The 23,785-nt window shown below is 32.7% G+C and overlaps 1 protein-coding gene across 3 annotated transcripts; it reads left to right on the top strand.

The window, feature by feature from the left end:
- Positions 1–52: 52 nt before the first annotated feature.
- Positions 53–9,505, top strand: LOC131952590 (zinc finger protein 62 homolog). 3 transcript variants are annotated; one of them, XM_059315335.1, is made up of 2 exons: positions 53–90; positions 3,982–9,505. In XM_059315335.1, exon 2 carries the CDS (start codon positions 4,012–4,014, stop codon positions 8,047–8,049), a length of 4,038 nt encoding a protein of 1,345 aa, XP_059171318.1. In that variant the 5' UTR covers positions 53–90; positions 3,982–4,011; the 3' UTR covers positions 8,050–9,505. The 3 variants fall into 3 exon arrangements, with proteins under 3 accessions (XP_059171318.1, XP_059171319.1, XP_059171320.1); XM_059315336.1 differs by lacking the exon at positions 53–90 and adding an exon at positions 1,527–1,548; XM_059315337.1 differs by lacking the exon at positions 53–90 and adding an exon at positions 1,764–1,823.
- The last annotated feature ends 14,280 nt before the right edge of the window (positions 9,506–23,785 follow it).

A 23,785-nucleotide genomic window follows, 5' to 3' on the forward strand; every position in this document is an offset into this window, starting at 1 on the left:
AGGCCTTTAGATCCATATATTGTAGTATTATTCTTCTTAATCTTACCTGCCATACGATTCAATATTTCAAGTGGAAGTACTATGAAGTAGGTAAGTAGTGTAAGTAGTTAGTAGATTAACCTAGATACTAGTAGATACAGGTAGCGAATTGGGTAAAACTCCATTTTAGCGTATTTTATTCTCCGCTTGTCGTTCACCTCCAGTTGAGCGTATTTTATTATAATAATACCGAAACACACCAAAACATTAGAAAAACTCGATTTATTTATTTGTATTGTATTTTTGTTTTCACAAATGAATGTTTAAAAACACGACTTATTTATTTGTATTGTATTTTTGTTTTAACAAATGAATAAAAACAACAAAGAGACTGACTAAAATGCTTTGTTTGTTGGTTACAAAAATAGAGATGCCCACTTTATATAAATAAGTGTTCAAATTTCAACTAAACTGAATAAAAGTATTAAAAGGCATAATAATGCTGCCGAAAGTGCGCCGGGGGGGGGGGTGGAAGTTGGCGAGGGATGGCATGGAGTGTTAGAGAAAGTGTGACAACTCATGTTGTCATTTAAAAAAAATAATGTTAGAGGTCGTCCATAAATGACGTCACACTCGTAGGGTGGGGGGGGTCCGTAATTTTGTGACGGTGTGTGATGAGGGGAATGGGGTTCAGGTGGTGCTACGTCATTATTTTTTTTTGGGGGGGGGGGGGTGGTCCTGCTTTTTGTGACGACACGCTTTTTTTTACGATTTTTACCTCCCCTCTCCCCTCCGTTACACGTCGTCACAAAAAGTCAGACCCCCCCCTAAAATGACGTCACACCTCCGACTACAACCCCCCACCCCTCAAAATTTCTGTTGAATTTTTCTTAAAACATCGATATTTTTTCCAAAATCTTGTAAGAACTCTGTCAACATAGAGTATTTTGATTCATTCCTATTACAATTTATTAAAACCGTTTTCTAAAGCGCGAAATAACGGCTAAAACTCGTTTTTCTAACATTGCTTTTTTATAATGCAAAAAAGTGACCTCTCACCGTCTGAAACCCCACCCCCTCCCCCTTATCACACACCGTCACAAAATTGCGGACCCCCCTCTCCCTTACGAGTGTAACGTCATTTATGGACGACCCGCACATTTTTCTTTTAAAGTCAGAAATTTACTCATACAAAAAAATCATACTTGATATATATATATCAAAATATTGGGAAGAATGGTAGATTTACTATGAATTTAAATAACATACAACTCTATAGTATAAAATATTTTTTTCAGTGTTGGCAAAATTGTCAAATTAAAAAACACAGAGTTTAGACATTTATTGCATAAATACAAAAATATAATACAGAATAATTAACAGTCTATAAGTTTCACCATGAGACAAATGCCTTTAAAAAAAAGTACAATACAAATAAACAAGTCGTGTTTTTTAAAATATTCGTTTTTATTCATTTGCTAAAACAAAAATACAATACAAAAAATAAATCATGTTTTCCTAATGTTTTGGTATGTTTCGGTTGTTATAATAAAATACGCTCAACTGGAGGTAAACAAGCAACGGAGAATAAAATACGCTAAATGGAGTTTTACCGCGAATAGCACGATAAAAATTAACCAAATAAATTTAAATAGCCCTGTGTGTTCAATTTACAAAATGGGACAGGATTAGCCAAAAGATTTTCTATGAAGTGCTTTGCAACTACACTCTCGTGACTCTATATTTATATTATAGAGATACTGATACTGATAATTTTATAGTATGAAATTATCAGTATCAGAAGTAAGAATTAGATCTATAATCTATATCGAAATCCTTGACCAGTAAGGCCAGTGTGATTGCAAATTAGTATTACTATAAAGTCGGTAATCTATCGTTTTAGGTACGTAAAATGAAAATCGTCTGAGACTAGTAATGTGAAAGATAGATGGCTGATTTATATGGTCTTAATACAAGTAGGCCTATATTCAAAATATTGTGATATATTTGTGTCAAATATAGATTCTAGATATAATAGATGATTGGATAATAAACCAAAAGCAATAGGCCCTAAATGTCTAAAGTCTAAATTAACTTTAAACTGCAGTGTTTGAGAGGAAGATTTGCTATTTATATAAATGGCAATCTGTAAATTAGAGTGAATTTACCTGAATCCCTAACGATAATTTAACCCAAAAAGATAAACGCAAGATGGCTTCTAAAGTAAACAAGCCTGGTTGCATCTGATGAAAACAGCGCTAATTTTGTGACGGAGCGTGATGAAGGGGAGGGAGGGGGTTCAGATGGTGCGACGTCACACTTTTGCATCATAAATAAGCAATGTTAGAAAACGAATTTTAGATGTTACATCACGTTTTAGAAAAGTGTTTTAATAAATTGTAATAGGAATTTATTAAAAAACTCTATTTTGACAAAGTTCAGATAAAATTTTGGAAAAATATTGATGTTTAAAAAAAATTCAATTGCAATTTTGAGGGGTGTTGTAGGGTGAGATCTGACGTCATTTTAGAGGGGTGGGGTCTGGCTATTTGTGACGATGTGTGACGGAGGGAGGGGGAAGGGGGGTAAAAATCGTCAAAAAAGAAATCGGCATTTATGGATGACTCCTTACAGGTCTTAAAAAGTTCCCTTTTCAAACCTGACGGTCTAACGATAATTTAACCCAAAAAGATATACGCAAGATGGCTTCTAAAGTAAACAAGCCTGGTTGCATCTGATGAAAACAGCGCTAATTTTGTGATGGTGTGTGATGAAGGGGAGGGAGGGGGGTTCAGATGGTGCGACGTCACACTTTTGCATTATAAATAAGCAATGTTCGAAAACAAATTTTAGATGTTATATCGCGTTTTAGAAAAGTGTTTTAATAAATTGTAATAGGAATTTATTAAAATACTCTATTTTGACAAAGTTCAGACAAAATTTTGGAAAAATATTGATGTTTAAAAAAATTTTTGAGGGGGGTTGTAGAGTGAGATGTGACGTCATTTTAGGGGGGTGGGGTCTGGCTATTTGTGACGATGTGTGACGGAGGGAGGGGGGGTAAAAATCGTCAAAAAAAATCGGCATTTATGGATGACTCCTTACAGGTCTTAAAAAGTTCCCTTTTCAAACCTGAAGGTCTATAGGGCAAGTGAAGTAGAGTTCACTTGTTTCTGTGACCTCGGCATATGAAGAGATAGTGTGGTCAGCACTATGCCCACAGGTGTTAAATATCTTATATAAATCTTTGTGTTTTTAGCAATGAAATTGGCTAAATTAGGATATAATTTAATTTAAAATAATATTCACATAATTTTACTTTATGATGAAGAGTAGTCTCTCGATTTTTGCTCAGTATTATGTGCCTAGCTGACCGAGAAGAGAGTGTAATAGTGAACATGTAGGTGGCATGGGTTCGAAACAAATCATTTTGGTGTTAGTGTTTTTGTTTTGATTATCCTCATAGACAATGCACAATGGGAAATCACAATACACTTGATTGGTTTTAATTCGTTATTATTAGTTTGACATTAGCTTAATAATTTATTCATCTATTATTCAAATGAGGTTTGAGCTTAGAAAATATTATAGAAAGAAAACAATGTTTTTAGAGAAAAACATGTAAGCTGAGGTGTGAGTTCTTTTTTTTAGATGCAAATGATAATATTGCCTTTTGCACTTTGTGGGATATTATGCAGGTTTATCTGTTTGTGTGACCTCAACATATGAAGGGTCAGACCTATGCTCAGGTGAAATCAGTGATTTTAAAAGACAACAACATGTCTGAGGTGTAACATATTTTTTAATGTGGGGTCTGGTTTTTTGTGTGATAGTGTGAGAGGAAAGATAAAAATCGTCAAACTTGATGTCTTTTATGTATGACATCAGAAACCCAAAGTTATCCAAGGATAATGAGTAGTCTAGTTGCTTTTAAAAATGTAAATATTTTTGATGGATTTTTATTGTATCCTCATTTAACTTTATTTTATTAATTTTTTCCAGCTAGATAGTCTGCGTAAACAGTTTTAAAACATGGATCAACCAAAAAATGGGAAAGAAAATACTGTATTGAACCAATGCTCAGTAAAAGATGAGCCAAATGAAGACATCAAACCCTACTATTTGGTACACAATTCAGAAACTGGAGAAATCATCTCATTTTTTGAAGGCTCAACAGCTGATGACACTCAAAACAGTTGTTTAAATGATCAGATGATTTTTTCATCGGAAAGGTATTCTTTTGAGACTGTACTTGATATTAAAGATGAGGATAAGAATGATCTAGAACTAAAGTATACTCATGATGAACTTGTTAGTGATCATTCATCTGTATTTCAAGCAGGCATCAGATCTAGCCTGGCTGCTGATTCACATCTTGATTGCACAGTGGAAAATTGTACAATAACAAAAGATATTAAACCCTATATTTCTAATGATGGAATGACTAGTGTGGTAGATTTGTTGGCTATAAAATCTGAATTTCTGGAAAACTCACTGGAGCATAATAGAAGCTGTGTTGATAATGCATCATCTGATAGTCATATATATCACATTTCTCCTCATGATGAACCACACTTAAAAAATGATACATCAATTGTTAAACAAACAGACTCTTTCGCAGTAAATCTACCTAACGTTTCTGAGGGGGCACCTACAGAAGCAGCAAATATTGCACACGAAAAACATGATACAGAAAAAAGACTTAATGTATGTCATGATTCACATAGTGATTGCACCAATAAGGAAATCTGTGGAACAGAGCAGGGCAAACGAGATAATTTATCCAATAAAGCACCTTCCACTGCTATGCAGAATATGACCATAAAAGAAGTTATCCAAGATGTCTCATTAGGACTGAAGTGTATACGTAAAAATATGGTTGATAAATCATCACAAAATCAGGGAATAACAGCTATCATTGCACCTCAAAATCAAACTCTTGCAGGGAAAAAGTTTTATGTTTGTAATGTGTGTCACAAGTCATTTACTCAGCAAAGTGGTTTAATTTACCATAAACTTGATCATAGTAAAGAGAACAATGACCGCGTAAAAATAGGTAAAATAAATGACAAACAAGAAAAGGTATTAGAGTGTGGCATTAGCCAAAATTACTTAATTGTACATAAAACAAGTCAAAGAGAATTACTGCAAAAATGTGATGAATGTCTTGAAATATTTTCCACCATGCAGATGTTAAAAGAACACAAGCTAGTAAACAAAGATAAAAGGATCTATGAGTGTGAAGTGTGTCTTAAAAAATGTTGTTCTCAAACTGGTTTAACTAAACATCAAGTAATTCATAAATACGAGAAAACGATAAGATGTGAATTATGTCTTGAAACATTTTCTAGCCAGAGCAAGCTGGATGAACACAGGCTAGATCACCTAAGGAAAAATATTTACGAGTGTGAGGTGTGTCTTCAAAAATGTTTTTCCCAAGCAAGTTTAGCTAAACATAAATTAATTCATGTTGATGAGAAAATATTAAAATGTGAAACATGTCTTGAAACATTCTCCAGCAAGCTCAAGTTTGACAATCACCGGCTACTTCATCTAAGGAAGAATATTTATGAGTGTGAAGTGTGTTTAAAAAAATACTTAACACAGACAGGTTTAGCTCAACATAAAGTAACTCATGTAGATGGGGAAAAGTTAAAACCTAGTAAACATCTTGAAACACTATCTGACAAAAAAGAGTTAGATACACCCAATATCATTCACTTAAAGGAGAGGAAATTTGAGTGTAATGTGTGTCTTAAAAGATATTTTACAAAAAATATATTAGCCAAACATATGGTATTCCATTCAGGAAAAAAGGAACTTATGTGTGAGATTTGTGGAAAGCATTATTATTTCAAATTCAATTTACAAATGCATCAACGAAGTCATAACAACAAAGGTGAGGCTTTTGAATGTGATGTTTGTTTTAAAAAATGTAATAATTTAAATCACTTGAGAAGGCATAAAAACTTTCATACATCATGCTTGAAATTTGAGTGTGATGTATGTCATAAAAATTTTGTTACTGCAACTTTTTTAACTAAACATAAAATGATTCATACTAAAAAGAGTTTTGAGTGTCGTGTATGCTTTAAAATTTTTCCTGAACAAAAAGATCTAAAAAAACATAAACGTGTCCATCATTCATTGGGCCAATACATATGTCAACTGTGTGGGAAAAATTGCAAAAGCAAAACTAACTTGAGGTGTCACACCAATTCACACACAGGAGAGAAAACTTTCAAGTGTGATTTGTGTACAAAAACATATGGTACACACAGTGGGTTGTATATACATAAACTAACACACACAGGGGTAAAAAAATATGAGTGTGATTTGTGTCGTAAAAGATTTTATGAACACAAATCCTTAAAAGATCATTTGCGAATACATTCAGGAGAAAAATTGTATGAGTGTGATGTATGTTTTAAAAAATTTGCTCAATATGGTGGTGTACTTAGTCATAAGAGGGTTCATATGAATGGTGAAAGGTTTGAATGCAATTTGTGTCATAAAAAGTTTAAACTTCAAAAATCTTTAAAAAAACACAAACAATGTCATGTTAAATTTGTGTGTGATGTATGCCATAAAAAGTTTAGAACTGAGGCATTTTTAGAAAAGCATAAGCAGAGTAATGCATGCATTGAACTTGATAAACTTTATTCATGTGATATATGCCAAAGAACTTTTAGCAAAATCACATCTTTAAACTCACATAAGAATAGACATTTTAAAAAAATGGAGAAAATATTTGAATGTGATTTGTGTCCCAAGAAATTTTACCTGGAATCTGCTCTAAATTATCACAAATTGGTCCATAGTGGAAAAAGAGAATTCGAATGTGATGTTTGTCTTAGAAAATTTTTTGATATTGAACATTTATCTGTGCATAAACGTATTCATTTAAAAGGTGTAAAAAATTATAAATGTGATAAGTGTGACAAGCAATTTGAATTGAAAAAGCAATTGATTTCACATAAAACAATTCACGGAAATAAAAATTTTGAGTGTAATGTTTGTCACAAAATGTTTGCCAGAAAATTTCAGTTGACACTACATAAAATGATTCACACAGGTGAGAGAAGCTTTAAGTGTAACATTTGTTTTAAAACATTCTTTAATAAAAGCAATTTATATAGTCATAAGCAAATTCATGAAGAAAAAAGATTTCAATGTCAAATATGTTTTAAAAAGTTTCATTATAATAATAACTTAAAGCTCCACAAATGTACTCACGAATCACTTAAGCAATTAGGTAGTAACCTGAGCCTGAAAAATCCTGCAGGTCATTTAATAAACAATTATGAAGCTCAATTAGAAAATATGCCTCTTAATTGTGATGAAGATATAAAAAAGTGTTCCAAATATTATAAATGTGATAAATGTGACAAGAAGTTTAAATGGAATGAGCAGTTGATAAGACATAAAAATGTGCATGAAATGAGGGAATTTGATTGTGATTTGTGTCATTACAAATTTACTACAGAAGCACAGTTGTTAAACCATAAGGTGATTCACACAGGTGAGAAAAGATTTAAATGTGATATTTGTCTCAAAAGCTTTTTTAAAAAAAATATTTTAAGAAAGCATATTCTCATTCATACTGGAGTAAAAAAGTTTAAATGTGACATATGCTTAAAACAATTTTTTTTCAATTATCGGTTGAAGGCCCATAAACTTACTCACAAGACTGTAAGCAGTGATAAGGGTAACAAGCAATTTGAATTGAAAAAGCAATCAATTTCACATGAAACAATTCATGCAAAAAAATGTTTCGAGTGTGATGTGTGTCACAAAATGTTTGCCAGAAAAATACAGTTAACAGAACATAAAATGGTTCACACAGGTGAGAGAAGCTTTGAGTGTAACATTTGTTTTAAAGCATTCTTTAATAAAAGCACTTTATCTCAACATAAGCATATTCATGAAGAAAAAAGGTTTAAATGTGAAATATGCTTAAAACAGTTTTTTTTCAATTATCGGTTGAAGGTTCATAAACTTACTCACAAAAATGTAAAGCAATTAAATGATGATCCAAATATGAAAACAATTACCCTTGAAAAGATGTAACTGAACATAATCTAATGCACTGTATGTTGAAGACATTGCATTTTTTCTGTTAGCCTATATTTTATTACGTAAACTTTTACTTAATTTGTTAAGGCAAAAAAGCCTTTTAAATGTGTGCCCACATATACTTTTTTGGAAAATAATTTTTAAATATAATCATTAAAATATTGAGAAGCTTGAATTTGAATAGCTTTTGTATTTGCAAAAACTGATCTTTGAGTCATAAAAATATGATGTGCTCAAATTGTGTTGTTTTTAATTGTTTTTGAAGCATAAACATACACATTTAAACATTAAGAAGTCTGTAGGTGTTGTAATTTTTCAAACAGTTTAATCAGTAAATTATATTACTTTATTACAACTTTTTCTTCATGTGTAATTCAGTCTGTGCATGTTGTTAATTATTAGATGCTCATTGTCCTGTCCCTTGGGTACATTGGCTGTGGGAAGAGAGGGGGCCTGATACATGGGCAACATCTGGCTCTTCTCAACTTAGGCTTCCTGTCCGTGTGGACAACCACACATTAAATTTTTTATACTAAAATACCTATGTGTTACAATAAATGCTTAGCCCTTAACCTGCATATTAAATATTAAACAGTAGAGCTGTGGTTAAAAATTACAGCCTAGCAGGTATAAATTCAGGGTATCTATATTTATACAACTAGCACCTTTGTGGTGAGGCAACAAGAAACAGAAATACAGTTCACGATCGATATCAAAAATAAATTAACCTTTTATGATATGAATATAGCTTAAATGTCTGTTCATTCTCATTTGATTTTGTTTTCATATTTCCTTATGTTTCCATTTTGTAATTTAAGACATAAAAAATTGCATTTTCTAATATATAATAATAACAGATAAACATTTCAACATTCATCAATAGTTCTGATAGGAAAGAAAAAGAATCAATGTTTTAAAGTGTTATAGTAAAGTATTTTTTAAAGCTACTCAGAAATTTACACAGGTTCAGTTTAGTCCTATTTATAGAAAAACATTAAAATATGGATGAGTTATGTTTGTAATATACACAAGTGAATACCTCATAATTCAATTGTTCAGAAAAGGAGCTGTATAGTTAGCATAAAAAATACAGTGGTAAACATACTTGTTAACTAAATCATATGTTAAACACTAGAGATGGGAAAAGAACTAGTTGATGTAAAGAAAATTGTTAAACCTTTCTAAGGTGCTATGCAAATAAAATTTGGTACCTAATGGCTTGTTTTCCACCAAATTTGTAACGATTTGTTTCACTTGCTTATTTCCTTATATCTTTGTTGTTATCTAATTGTATTGTAAAAATATTTTTTATTTTAAATTTGCTACATTTGTTAATTTAATTAATATTACTAGTTCTACATAAGTAGATTTAATCTACTGCTTATTACAAAATAGTTTGTGTATAGATACTTTTTAATTTTTTTGTCATGTCACTCTGTAGTCAAATCAGTTCCTTCAATGTTCTTGAAAAATTATTCTTCATTAAGTACAGTAATAGTTTAATTATAGAGGTTAATAATAGGTAATTATTTTTTTATATTTATACAAGTTCTACCATTAATTGCCTTATTATAATATGTAAAGTTTAGATAATTTATTGGCTATGATGTCTTTGACTCAACACATTTATTTTATCATTTTATTAACATTCTTAGTACATATGCTGAATGCTTCAAATTATATAAATGGTATCCCAATAATTAATGTATTTTCACATTGTTTATGTACATTTTTAGTTATATTTAAAATTAAAGAATACATTTCAAATTATGATAAAAATTAAACTTGAGTGCATCAATTAAAGAATGTTATACTTTGAATACTTTTTTTGATTAAATTTTTTTTAATATGATCTTACTTGCCAAAATCACATACAAATTTATATTTATTAGTATTGCTGACAAAAATCTGTTTCTTTTTGGTAATTAGGCCTATGCGTGTTGCAAAACTAAAGGAAATAAATTACACTTGTGCTTATCCAGTAGCTTAATAAAGAAATTTGATTTTTAAAAAGTAACAATAAACCTTCACAACTAAAAGCCAAAAATATTGGTGTTATGAAATTCATATGATTCCCTAATTAAAATTGTGTACCCTATGGATCCAAATCCGGAAAATCCACTCCACTTGACACTGACAGTCATGCAAATCCATCCTGCCACACAGTGCCTTACTATAACTTGTTCATTATTTTCCATCAGTTGAGAGAGGATTTTAAAGTGATACCAATACAACAAAGTAGCCCAACACAAGCCTACATATTGAATTTAATCATTTAAAATTTAGTCATTCTGGTCAAACTCTAAAAGTCATTAAGAAATTCTCAAAAAGGGACTCCATGTAGTGATAAATTATTTTCTTTAAGTCAGAACAATTTTGTTAGTGAAGGATGAGCATATATAATTAAATATTAATCTGAAAGGAAATGTATAGGCCTACCTGAATTCAATCAATGGTTTAATGAAATGCTGCTTATAGATAGGCTTTATTTTCCCCACTGTTCTGCATGAATTTATTTTGTACGACCCATAAAAAACCACGAGTTCTAGGTTTTATCATACAAACTTCGCGTGTCAGCTGTTGTGTAAAATTGAGAATGTAGTAGGCTACACTTATGAGGACAAAAAAGAAATACACAAAACACAACCCATTTTTTTTTCGTTTTAAGTAATTATTGTAAAAATAAATATTAATTTCACATAACAAGTGATGGTAGATTATGGCAGAAAAGAATGGGACGGGTTGGCGAACGGTAGAGCATACGGCTACCTACCCTAAAGTAGGGGAGGAGGGGGTGAAAAGTCACAAATTTCACTTTTTATTTTCTCGTATATACGAAGTATAGAAAAAGTATTGTAATCGTGCAAAAATAAAAAATAGAGATTTTTACAAATCTCGACGTTTTACACCTCACTGATACGGAAAAACATAATTTTGCAATCTTGTCCGTATGTCAGTATCTGTCTGTCCGACTGTCTGTTTGTGTGTAAACACGATTACTTGAGTACCGTTACAGCTAGGTTGATGAAATTTCATATATAAGTATTTTATCAAAATCGTAGATCCGTATCAACTTTTGAGCGATTTCCGATTACTGGAAGTGGTACTTTTTCTACTTTGAATTTTTCAAAAGCCTATAACTTGAGTACTATTTCAAATAGATAAATGAAATTTCACATGTATGTAAAAGATCTAATTCTCTACCTTCTTTCAAATTTTGAGTAATTTCCGTTGACCGGAAGTACTAATTTACGCTATTTCCGATTTCTCAAAAAAAACGCATGTAAATTTATAAAGTACTAATAATATTGCGCACTATTATGCACATTTTGTTTTGGCGCTCGCTTGGTGCGCAATTCCTTACTATGAGATTCTATTCTATTTTTAAAAGTTTAAATAATAAAAAATCATGTCTACATTCCAAATTATATAAGAATATTCGAGAAAGTTTAGTGGAGATCACTCCCGGTTTATTTAGTATCTAGGAACAAGAATTGTGAACCTTTAATAATGCTGATGCACCAAATACGAGTTCTACACTTCAGATAACTGTATCCAGAACCGTTTGGAATAGCTGGTCACGGTATGCCCATGACATACTTGCTAAGTGGTGATTTTGAATTGTGACATTTTACCCCATGTGCGGGGTCAAAAAATCACTCATTTTCAAATGTTATATAGTTGAATCTATTTGATCCCAAATGCATTTTTTTTTTTTTGCTATTGAAAATAATTTCCCTTAACAATCATGAATATATATATATATATATATATATATATATATATATATATATATATATATATATATATATATATATATATATAAATGAGGACTAGATTTGTAACTATTACAAAATTTACATACGATTAAAATGAAACCGTAAAAGATTAATTTTAACACATTTTATTGTGAACACGGGAAGAACTAGTCGGCGTTTGTTTTGTTGCCTGTGCGCGCTTTAGTGATGTTGCCTTTTGACTTCGAAGAGGCAGCTTGTCCTTATGACGTTGTCTGGATGCCTTCAGCCAATCCTCTCCTGCAGTTTTCGCAGAAGACCAGGATTGTGGCATGGGAATCTTGATGGCGACAGCAACTTCATAGGCTAGTTTCCGTAATTCTCTTAGAGTTAGGCCATAATAGATTGAAGAGGCTTCAAGAATTTAGTCCAGCAAAACTTGTTCTTGCTCATCTGCGTACTGTAGCCAAAAGTTGCCTTCTCAAAGTTTCCGTCTGTATTGTGCAGCTTTACATAGTGTTGAAGGGTCTTCTATTTAACCCCACAGTCAGATGCAGCTTTACGGAGCGACTTTCCTTCAAAATGGGCAGCATAAACCAACTCACTGGCATGCTTTGTAAATGTTCCTCGCGTTGTCTTGTGCTGGTATCGTCTTGGCATGATTCTGGTGAAGAAAAAAAGCAAATTAAAAGCCTTAGATTAAATTCAAAGATACAATCTAAACACGAAAATTCAGTGATTGCATATGTTATGATTAGACAATAAATGTTATTATTACTTAGTAAAATTATTATAATAATCATTACTACTTCTTGACTTGCCTATTATTATTTTATTCACTGTATACATGCTAGGGAAATATAATGACTTCTTAAACATTTAAAATATTTTGAATTTTTTGTACCAAGTAGTCTTCTTTTTTAATGACGGGGGTGAAAAGTCACACCCCAGAAAAAGAGTGACTTTTCACCCCAAGGCCTGTGACATTTCACCCCAGCAGGTGGTAATCATACAAAATGATCCACACTTGCAAATCAGTTTCTCAGAAGTACTAACGATTAATCCAGACTGTTGTTATTATTGCTTGAGAAAACAAACATTGCATGAAAACGCAAAAATAATGAAAGATGCGACAGGTTTCCGTAGATTGAATTTCCCACTTTGTCAATGAAAACAAGTACATGTGGTTCTGAACTCAGTTCCGGTTGAGAAAGTCAAAACATTCAGTGAACTCCAAGCAGTGTAAACAACTAAAAAACATACATTTCTTGATAAAGGAATGAAAAAGTGTGTTCTTCGAGGCAAAAACTTGCTGTGACTTTTCACCCCCTCCTTCCCTACATGAGTTCAAATCTGTAGTTTGTATCTGTAGAACGTCCATGAGCTCACCCAGCTCAGGTGGACACCTGGCTCACTTAGGGAAAGTAAGGACGGCTGGATTTTCTCACTTACTGTTGACCACATTATTCCTTCATATGTCGAGGACGTAGAAACAGGTGAACTCTACTTCAATTGTCTCATGGACCAGAGGGGTAGCGACGGGGGTACATATGTCTCCGGGCGCCGACCCTGGGGGCGCCAAAATGGGTTATAGAAATATATGGGGGGCGCCAAATTGAAAGTTTTTCCTCGGGCGCCGGAAGTGGTCGCTACGCCTCTGGGCCGTTAAACAGAAAAAGAAATCCTAATATATAATAGCCCATGTGCGCACTTCTCTCTCTCTCTCTCTCTCTGTCTGTCCGCAAAATATTTTCGCTGGATAACACGTCAGAATTGGCAGCGATATATGGATACCTTTATACGGACTTTTGTTGAAAATAATATGTTAGATGTCTTAAATGTATAACCACAATTTTATTTAAAGAAGAAAAATAAAAAATAAAGGCGTATTCGAATGTGGAGAAACAATTTTAATTATGCAACAGGAAAAGCGTTTATAGTTGTGAAAAAGACTGCATAAAACAGTGACGTCACTAATGTTTATACATTAACTAATGACGTCATCTGCTGTGTTTAGAATAAAAAGAAATGAACTATTTCATTCACATTTGATTTAGATCTACGTACGCTATAAAATTTATACAATACAATTTTGCTCAGACTAAACTCAAAAAAAAATTCTATTAGGATTCTAGATCTAGATATTCTAGATCTAGATATTCTAGATAATCTAGATCATCTAGATCTAGAGAATCTAGATCTAGATAAAAGATCTATCTAGATCAAGATCTATCGAAAAACTAGACTTACACAGATGTAGACCCTACCTAGATCTAGAATCTATTCAAATAATACATTTCTATACTAAAGTATTTCAGGCCTTAATTACTTTATAATCGAAATCTTTGTTTATCTATGCAATTTGCTATTCTCTATAATATATAATGCAAAGTTGTGGTATCCCCGATAGGGCACTTCCCGGCGCCGCAGGCGCTTCAAATTTGGCAGGATCTTGCCTTGGGGCGACAGAACACGGGGTCCGTTTGGCCGAAAAGTTTACGATGAGGGGGTCAAAACTTACCTCGACTGACCGGCGCCTTATATGAGCTATAAATCGAAAAAAAATGTCCACATAGGAACCTCTTCATAACTCCTGAGGTCGTAGACCGACCCTCGGGCGAATTAATTCAGCATTCAAATTCTCAATGTTTTCGAAAGCCTAAGCGAAGTTGGGCAGCACGCCTAGTAATACACTGGACCCCAAGTCACCATGAATTCGGCCACCACACACTTCACACCAACATGACAACCTATAACAAACACCACAAATTTTCACGCCCAATCTATGCTATATAACTATAAAGTAATTTGAGAGCCTCATTAATGTGAGCGGTTGAAAGGATTATTTTGTATTATTTTTATTTGGTGCGAATCTGTGAGTAAATGGTCCAATGGACAGCGGCTACGGGGTTCCCCTTCCGCCCGAAGCGGTCAGCATATAAACTGACCACTCGGATAAATTTCTTTCTTTTAACCCGAGGCAAGATATAGTTAGGGTCGGTTTCTGTGTGTGTGGGCGCGTGGCGCGTGGCGCACCTCACGCGTGAAGGTATTTGTTTTTATTTTACTTTTATATGAGTGATTTGTATGAATGCGACTGCCGATGTTTCTTGTTTTCGTTCATTTTCGTCTAAAACGAGATAGTGAGCATCGGCATGTCTGGTATACGCGTGGTGTGTTCTTTTAGAAAGATTTGAAATGTATTTTTGTATTTTCTAAACCCTTGGCGTGTGTTTTCGGACCACGTGGTTTAGGTCAGTATGTTTAAACTAGTGCGAATGCGTGTGTGCATTTACGTATTTTACTTTATTATGATGTGTTGTTATTGTGGGTGTCCCCCCCCCCCCCCCACGATGAATAGGATTGGCTTAGTCAATAGTCAGTTCTTTTAGACAGTAATGAGTATATTTTAGTTGCCTCGAGTTTTAGGTTGTTTAAAATTAATGTGTGTGCTGTTTCGTGCAACGTCATGTTGAGTATCGCTTGCTTGGTGTCTGCCTTCATTGGGGCCCTAGCGGAGTGTGTTAACTTCAGTGTTATCAATATGGATGTTGTATAGGTAGACCAATGGCTTCGGGCTGCTCCTTGTGTAGGAAAGATTGGTTCTACAATGAATTTGTTTGACTCGTTATTTTTAAGTTGCTAGTTCTTGGTTAGACAGTGGTTAGTTGTGTTTGTTTTTTTTACTCGAGGCTTTAGATATCTCTAGCAAAAGTTATTAGTATTTAAACATATGTATATAATGATGTATATATTTTTCCATGCATTTTTCTTATGTTTTCCTTTTCTTTTTCTCTCCCCCCCCCCCTTCCAGTGAGGTTGCTTGGTCAACTTGGCTGGGTGTTTTGTTTGGTGTAAAAAGTTTGTTTTGTATATATTGTTTTGTACGTAATGTTTTCTACGTAATGTATTGTACGTAGTGGTTGTACGTAGTGTTTTGTTTGGTGTGGACTTTTGGATGTCGAGAATGGATGAAGGGAGGTTTATGTGTGTCAGGGCCTGGAACATCGTAGACATCATAAGTCGGTGCAAGACCATCAAATGGTCGAACGTAATGTTTTGTTATATATAAATTGTGTTTTTTTTTCGTTGAGTTCTGTTTGTTTTGTATGTCTTGAGTGTTGTGTCTAGATCTAGACTCTAGATTCTAGTTTTTTAATGTAAGTTTTGGTTCCATATTTTTTTTAAATAAATTTTATTGTATTGTTAAAGTTTTTTTTTTGTTTTTATCATTTAGACTAAGGTTAGGTTATTAACCAGTCTGGGTTTAGCCGGACTTGCACTTACGGACAGTTAGTTAGATAAGCCTAGAAGGGTAGATTTTAGGTATCCCCCCCCCCCCCCCTAACAGGGCTTACATTAAAGTTACTTTATAGTCACATATGGTGATCAATTGTGATCAAAATGCAGAGCGAAACTACATTCGCGTAGTAAGTAATGTCCAAAGACTACCAATAAATATAATAATCAACACGACACAACTATTTAACACGAAATATTTATTTGAGTTCATTATTTGAAAAATACACAGTCCTTTGATAAGGAATTTCTTACATTAACCAACTTAATATTTGAAACAATGTAATGAGCAATAAATACATTTGATCTTTCTAATCTGCTAATCTGCTTGGCGTGAGACTAAGCTTGTTGATTTGTCTACAGCCTTTTAACAAAGATTACTTAAATGTGACATTTGTACATTTTGACGTTTACATTAAAATCTGTTTTAGTTTATTAGAAGAACGCTAATAAAAATATAATAGTGTGCTACAACATTAAATATAAAACATCAAATTATAAAACTTTATTGTAAAACCTTGAGTTTATTTTTTATTAATTTTCTTTTTCAGTAACCGAGAAAACTTTGGACTGTGCATTACGTAAATAATAAAATTAGCCGACGCATTTAACTGATAACAGAAGATGGCCACTGACTTATAAATTGATCCGCGTTTAAATTGAGTGTAATCATACACTTGTAAAATTGTCACGGGGACAACAAGCACGATGTACACCACACAGACGTTCAGCATCAGCCTAACTGCTCTCATTTCTTTCCATGATTTTTTACTAGCAGCATCCAACACACTAGTTTTAAAGACAAGCTTCAAGATAGTCATTGTTGTACACACAGTCACTATGACAAGCGGTACTAGAGATTCAACAGTATGCCTATAGATTAAAAATACACACTTAAACATGAGACCGCTCTCGTAGTTTACTCTGTGCGAGTTCTCTTTAATAAAAATTAGAGCAAATAGATAATCGTTCGCGTCGGTATACTCTTGTGAACTAAGTACCACTATGTAGAATACAACCAACACCAAAATGCACTTGACGCGAAAAGGTGACATAATTTTAGACACGGAGAAAGGTAAGCAGACGGCGATAAACCTTTCAAATGACACCAAGGCGATGATTTGATAACTGACCGGCATTGAAAACCGATAAAAAAAATATACAGCCGGTCTAACTTTAAACATAATGATGAGAAAAGTCGGTATATCAAACTTATATTTAAATTGATCTATAACAAGAGACACTAGGTTAGTCAATGAGAAAATGCCGTCGAAAAAACAGAGATTAAACAATAAAATGTTTGTAGTGGTCCTCATATCATTGCGGAAGATGGCTACAATTGTAAAAATGTTCCCAACCACGCCTTGAACAGACAGTATGTAAGTGACGAATACTCGTAGGGCATGGGAATGTATAATTACATTTGGCATCACTTCCCAAATATCAAACAGAACACTGTGAAGCGAAAATGCTTCAGTTGTGGTGGAGTTATCCATTCAGATGGTTACTTTATCTGAAAAATATAATACAGTAAAAACGTTCTTTGTGAATGCTGAACAAATAATATATACCACTTCCGTAATTTTGAAGGTATCTATCTAATGGCAGAGGGGGCTATACGACTAACCCGAGAGTCTCGAATCCGAGTTCCCAACAGTGAAACTTCACTGAGTCTACTCAGGTCTGATGGGTACCTTACTTACATTAGAGAAACAAAGGCGTCTGGGCAAAGTGCTGACCAAACTATCCCTTCATATGCCGAGGTCAATGAATTAGTTGAACTCTATTTCATCTGTCCCATGTGTCTTGGGCACAAACGGGATTAAAAAAGAGAGATAATGGTAGAGGCAAAAATATATACCTAGGACAAGTAATTTATGTAAAAAGTTAATACCTTAACATTGTCAATCATTCTTAAAATAAAGAAGTATATTTTTAAAAATACTACTGGGAATTTATGACAGTTTATAGCTTAAAATAAAACCTTTAAACTACAATAAAATGATTACAATCACTTCTTAGCAAATAAAGTCTGCTATTTAAAACATAAAATCTATGATAGGAAAATACTGAAAAAAAAACTATTTTTAAATAATGATAGATCTAGGTTTTCTTCAAGACTTGATTTTTTCAATTTTTTTCTTTTCATTTCTCCCCAACTTTTTGCTAATTTGGGAAAAAAATATTAAAAGTTATATTTCATGGATTCTAATTTTTCTATTTGACCGTAAAATGTCAGACATTTATTTTAAAAATAAAACAACAATTAACTTAAATATTATTTCAAATATCTTACGGCTTGGGAATATAGGCCCTAATTTATAACAAGAAAAAGACTGATTCCTTTAAAACCGTGTTGAATTTTAAACTTTATAAATTAAAAAAAATGTTCTTGCATGTGCTTAAATCTATGAACATGTTTACCAACATTTTATTATCATACGTTTTAATCGGTTTCGAATATTCTTAGACATTGTTATATATATATAAAATTAACTGAAGCACCTAGTTGACTTAAAATAGACATAAACATTGATAAAATCGGGTCAATAAAGTTTAAAAAATTTTTCTAAAATAAACAAAATAAAAGCGCAAATATAAATACGGCACAGTCAAAGTACAGAAAGTTCTACAAAACTGTAAAATATGGAATGTAATATATTCTTAGACGAGCAAACATTTTAAGAAATAGCAATAAATGTAGTTAAAAAATATATGGTATTGTTCATTATTTTATTTTAAAGTTAGGGCTATAAAAATTGATTATGCTTTAAATACAATTCAATTTTTATTTTAAAATAATTATAAAAATAATATCGTATTTGTCGCTTCGTATTTATCGACACGTAAACAAATATATTTCAAAAGCATTTATTTATGCGTTTTTTTATATTTCCCCACATTGTTATGTATATGAAAAAATTGACCGAAGAGCCTAACTGATTTAAATTGGACATGGACATTGATAAAATCGGGTCAATAAAGTTTAAAGATTTTCTGAAATGAACATAATGAAAGCGCAAATACCAATACGGCAAAGTCAAAATAACAAACATCAAACATATTGTGACAAATAACTTCATCACTTTTAAGTGCTTAACTGTGTTTGATGAATTTTCTTTAATCAATGTGTTTTTTTGTTTTATTTTAGATGAAATTTTAATTTTAACCACCGTAATTAATGTGAAAAAACAAGTAACAGTAAATGGAATAAAAAGCAATTCAATAAATACAATTAGATCATAAAATCCATACGCATTGTACTTTTTAAGGTCAACACGTATGAAATTAAACTGATCAAAATTTAAGAAAGTTTCGGTTACCTTGTAATCAAACAAACACATAATTATAACGTAAATAAGTGTTAGTGTAGCTAGAATCGCAAAACGTCTTGGTGTGATAAGACGGGAAATATGAACGGGCAAACAAAGGGACACAAATCTTTCTACGGCAAGGAGTGAGACAAGATGAAAACTTGATGAGATGGACAAACGATTGAAGAAGATGATCGTAGATAAAAACTGTAAACCGAAAGAAACAGTTATATGTTGACATTTTCTCGCCATGATCATAGACGCTGCTGTCATGAAATGAATAACTGACATGAAAAGATCTGACGATGACAAAAACACAATTATAATGTCAATGTTTTCTTGCAATCCATGACAACAAACGCTAACTATAGTCAGAATATTGCCCAAAGTTCCGAGCACGCTGAATAAAATCACAAAGCATAACACCAGATAATAAAACACTTCTTGATCAATCTCATCCGTCAAGTAACATTCAAGATACATTGAGTTGTCTGTAGTTAAAGGGCTTATGCTATCTGTTAAATTTACTCCGGTTGACGCTAAAAACACCATTTTGTAGAATGTCAGTGTAGCGATCAAGTTAAATCTTGGTTTAAAACTAGTTTAAGCTTGGTTTAAAAAATAGGGAGGAACCATGATATATATATGTATATATATATATATATATATATATATATATATATATATATATATATATATATATATATATATATATATATATATATATATAAATGTTTAATTTTTCGTGTATTTTTACTTAGTATTTATACGCTAAGTTTTAATAAACTCTAAAATAACTTTGGAAAGTACTTAATGTTTTCATAAAATGTTCACCATACGTTTATGTTACTAGAAACAGACAAACTGCAAGTGTTCATGCAGATGAGAAGAATTATAACTTTGAAGCAGAACGCGTTATGGTAAATTTATGCTTAGAAATTTGAAATAAAATCATGTTTGAAAATTATATTTCTATTAAAAAAGCTAGTAAAGCGGTGTGCTGATGATCGTTATTGCGGTTGCATTTGCTTTTCTACAAGACCTGCTGACATAAGTGACACAATTCTCCCCAAGAAAAAAAAACAACTAGTTTTGTCCTCACGCTACGCTAATAATAAATATTGGAAGAAATGACAGTAATACCATACTTCAAGTAATAAAAGCAAATTTCTTGCGTGGAACAATGTGTAATAAAGTCTAGTAGAAATGTCTTCTTTTATTGTTATCTCAGTAACGCTGAGATCCTTCAATATCTATTTTATATCTCACTTATATGTGCAAAATGTCTTTTTTAATTGTTTATGCAACATTACTTTATAGATAAAATTCACAATAATCGTAATAAAATACTTTTTTCTATTGTGACAATAATACTTGAGGTGGATTTTCTTTTAAGCCATGACGTTTGTTACAAAATTAAAAAAACCAAATCAATAATTACGAAGTTATGATATTTTGTGAAATAGTTTCAGAAGAATGAGAAACATTGCGATAACTTAGTTTATTATGTCATGTTTTCTTAGCTAAATTTAATATATTTTTTTTCTGTTGTTGGTTATGTTTAGTTTTAGAAATATTTGCCCATTTATTAATGCCTGAGTACGAGAAGCAATCTATATGAAAAAGTTGTATTTCGGATGATAAGCTAAGAAAGTCCAGGGTTGTTAGTAATGGAACAGATTGTGCGTTCTGCAACATGGTTTGGACAAAAAAGCCTATATACAAATAGGCATGTCATTATTTGGTTTATGAAAGTTAGTCTTTTTAACGATATTACTTTCATCATCTGTTTTGTGCCGAGGACACACGGAGCTGCCACAGAAAGAACTTTCCGATCTTACCAGGATCTGGCAACGTTTTTGCACTTCCGCAAGATAGTCGTGCTCTTGTCAATTGTTTCTCTGCAGAGCACCCCCACGTCTTTCTTGGCTTTCTGGTTCTGTGTGGCTTCCATTTCACTGCCATTCACGAGATATATTTTGTTCTTCTTCTTCGTTCTTAATTTTAATGTTGGAAGGGATCCCCCTCCAACACAATTAAGAATACGTGTCTACTGGTTATGCGCCATTGAGGCCATTGACTCAAATTTCAGCCTGCTTTTGTTTTTGGATTTGCTTCCATAGCCTTTGTCCAACCAAGAACAAACTACAAGGCAGCAGTTACTTGATTTTGGAGTTGTCTCTCCTAGAAGAGTTGCTGTCCCCAGCTAACGAGCCTCATCTGCCCGAGGGTTCGAACTCGAGTCTTTTCAGTTTAGCAAACATGAGCTTTACCGACTCGACCATGCCGAATATTTGATTACGTTAAATGCATAACTAAAAATGCTTCAGCGTTTTTATAAGTGCCCAAAAATTCAAATAGGCGGATGATTTTTTCGGGTTTCCAAGCAATCTGAAATTGTTTTTAAACTCTGTTTTGCTGTTTAGTACTTACTTGTATATGCCAAGCATGGCAAAAATATTTAAAATGGTTCACATGTTAAATTGTAAATAATTGAAAAACAAAACTGAGCATATCCCCTTATTTAAGTAGTTTGAGTCCATAGTGTAGGGGTATGTCGTGAATAAACAACAATAATGTATTTAGTACATTTGCTTGTAAAGGGCATGAAACAAGTTACAATTTTAATGTAGAACGCAAAGTAATGCAAGCTTAACATAGACATTACACAATTTTTTAATTCATATATCTAGCATATTTTCTACTTTTAATTTTTGACTCACATATTTAGATTGTTTTAGGGCCTTGAATTGGGTAAAATATATTTACTTCTTGATTGCCTTACAACTTTATCATTTTTACTTTTATTTTGTATACGTATTATTGTAAGAGTATTTTGTTGATGAACAACAATCTAAAAGAAGAGTGAAAAGTCGCAAAGTTTTATACATTCCCATTGCTTTTGTAAAAAAAATATATTTTTCAACTGAATCGTAAATTGGTGGGGGATAGTGTGTGTGGTTGAAGAAATTTTCAAATCATCTTCTTTGATTTTCTACTAAAACGTATTTTAATGGTCTCTCTAAACAGTTGCATAGTATTGTAGTGTAATCAGTAGCGTAGCAAAGTGTATGTATGTTGGTAGGGGGGAGGAGGGAGAGGGGTTTATGCCCGTTATAATTGTGTAGTCTTAAAGATTTATCGGAGACCCAATTGTTTGTGCCCCCATCCTCTAAAACAACAAACAACGCAATCCCAAGTGTACGAGTTACGTGACTAGCTTGGTATTTATGTACTGAGCAAAATAACTTTCTTCGATGATTAAATAATCCTTGTATGAAGAGCAGGTCTTCGAGTTCTTTGCAAATAAAGCGGGAGTGATCTCCCCTAAACTTTCTCGAATATACTTATACGAGCTGACCCGCGATGTTGCAAACGCTGCTATTTAAATTAATTCTTATTTTTAGTAATTTATAATTTGTGAACTCGACACTGCCAATGCTGTGACTGAAAATATTCTACTTTAAAACACTATCAGAGGCTCGTGAAGGACGATTATCATCACCCTCATTCTCCCCCCCCCCTCGCCTCCGTGAAAGAAGCCGTCTGTGACGAGATTTAACACGCGACAATGAAAAAGCAGGACATGCTATTACCTCCGATTAATTTTAAATCGTTTAAAAACTAAATTATCTGCCCCCATTGTAAACAGCTCACCAGACTGGTTGGGGTGGGGGTGGTAGCGATATGTTCTGTTGAGCTTACGTCTTGGTGGTGTCTCGAATGGTCCACACGTAGAGAATTATACATATAGATAACACTACGGGGCATTGAAACTTGGGACATAATCATGATTTTTAATCCATTTTTAATTACTTAAACTTTTAAAAAATAGAATCTCTTAGAAAAAAAGAATTGCGCACCAAGTGAACAGGAAACAAGGTATGTATGCTAGTGCCGAATATTAGTATTTTAAAAATTCCTTGGTGTTTTTTTTTTGAGAGATCGGAAAAAGCATAAAGTACTTCTTCAGGTAAACGGAAATTATTCAAAATTTAATAGAAGGCAGAGAAGTAGATTTCCTACTTATATGTGAAATTTCGTTTATCTATCTAAAACAGTATTCAAGTGATATGTTTTGAAAAATACAAAAAATGACAAGATCCAATCCCTGCTGCCAGAAATCGCTGAAAAGTAAATAAGGAACTTCTAATTTGATATACGACATTTCATCAACCTAGCTGTAACGGTGCTCAAGTTATCGTGTCCACAGACATACACACACACACACACACACACACATACACACACAGAGCGACAGAGAAAATTGCAAAACTAAGTTTTGCTGTAAAATGTCGAGATTTGTGTGAAGGGTACATACGTTGTGTATTCCTTTTTGTGATTTAAAATATGGTTTTGTATTTTCTGATTCCGTGGTGG

Source organism: Physella acuta, unplaced genomic scaffold (genome assembly GCF_028476545.2).
Source record: "Physella acuta isolate Inbredline_101_S28 unplaced genomic scaffold, ASM2847654v3 ptg000878l, whole genome shotgun sequence".
Classification (NCBI taxonomy): domain Eukaryota; kingdom Metazoa; phylum Mollusca; class Gastropoda; family Physidae; genus Physella; species Physella acuta.

Bases quoted from the DNA above. Each gene is read 5' to 3' on its own strand.
- LOC131952590 (XM_059315335.1), top strand. From the start codon at position 4,012: ATGGATCAACCAAAAAATGGGAAAGAAAATACTGTATTGAACCAATGC.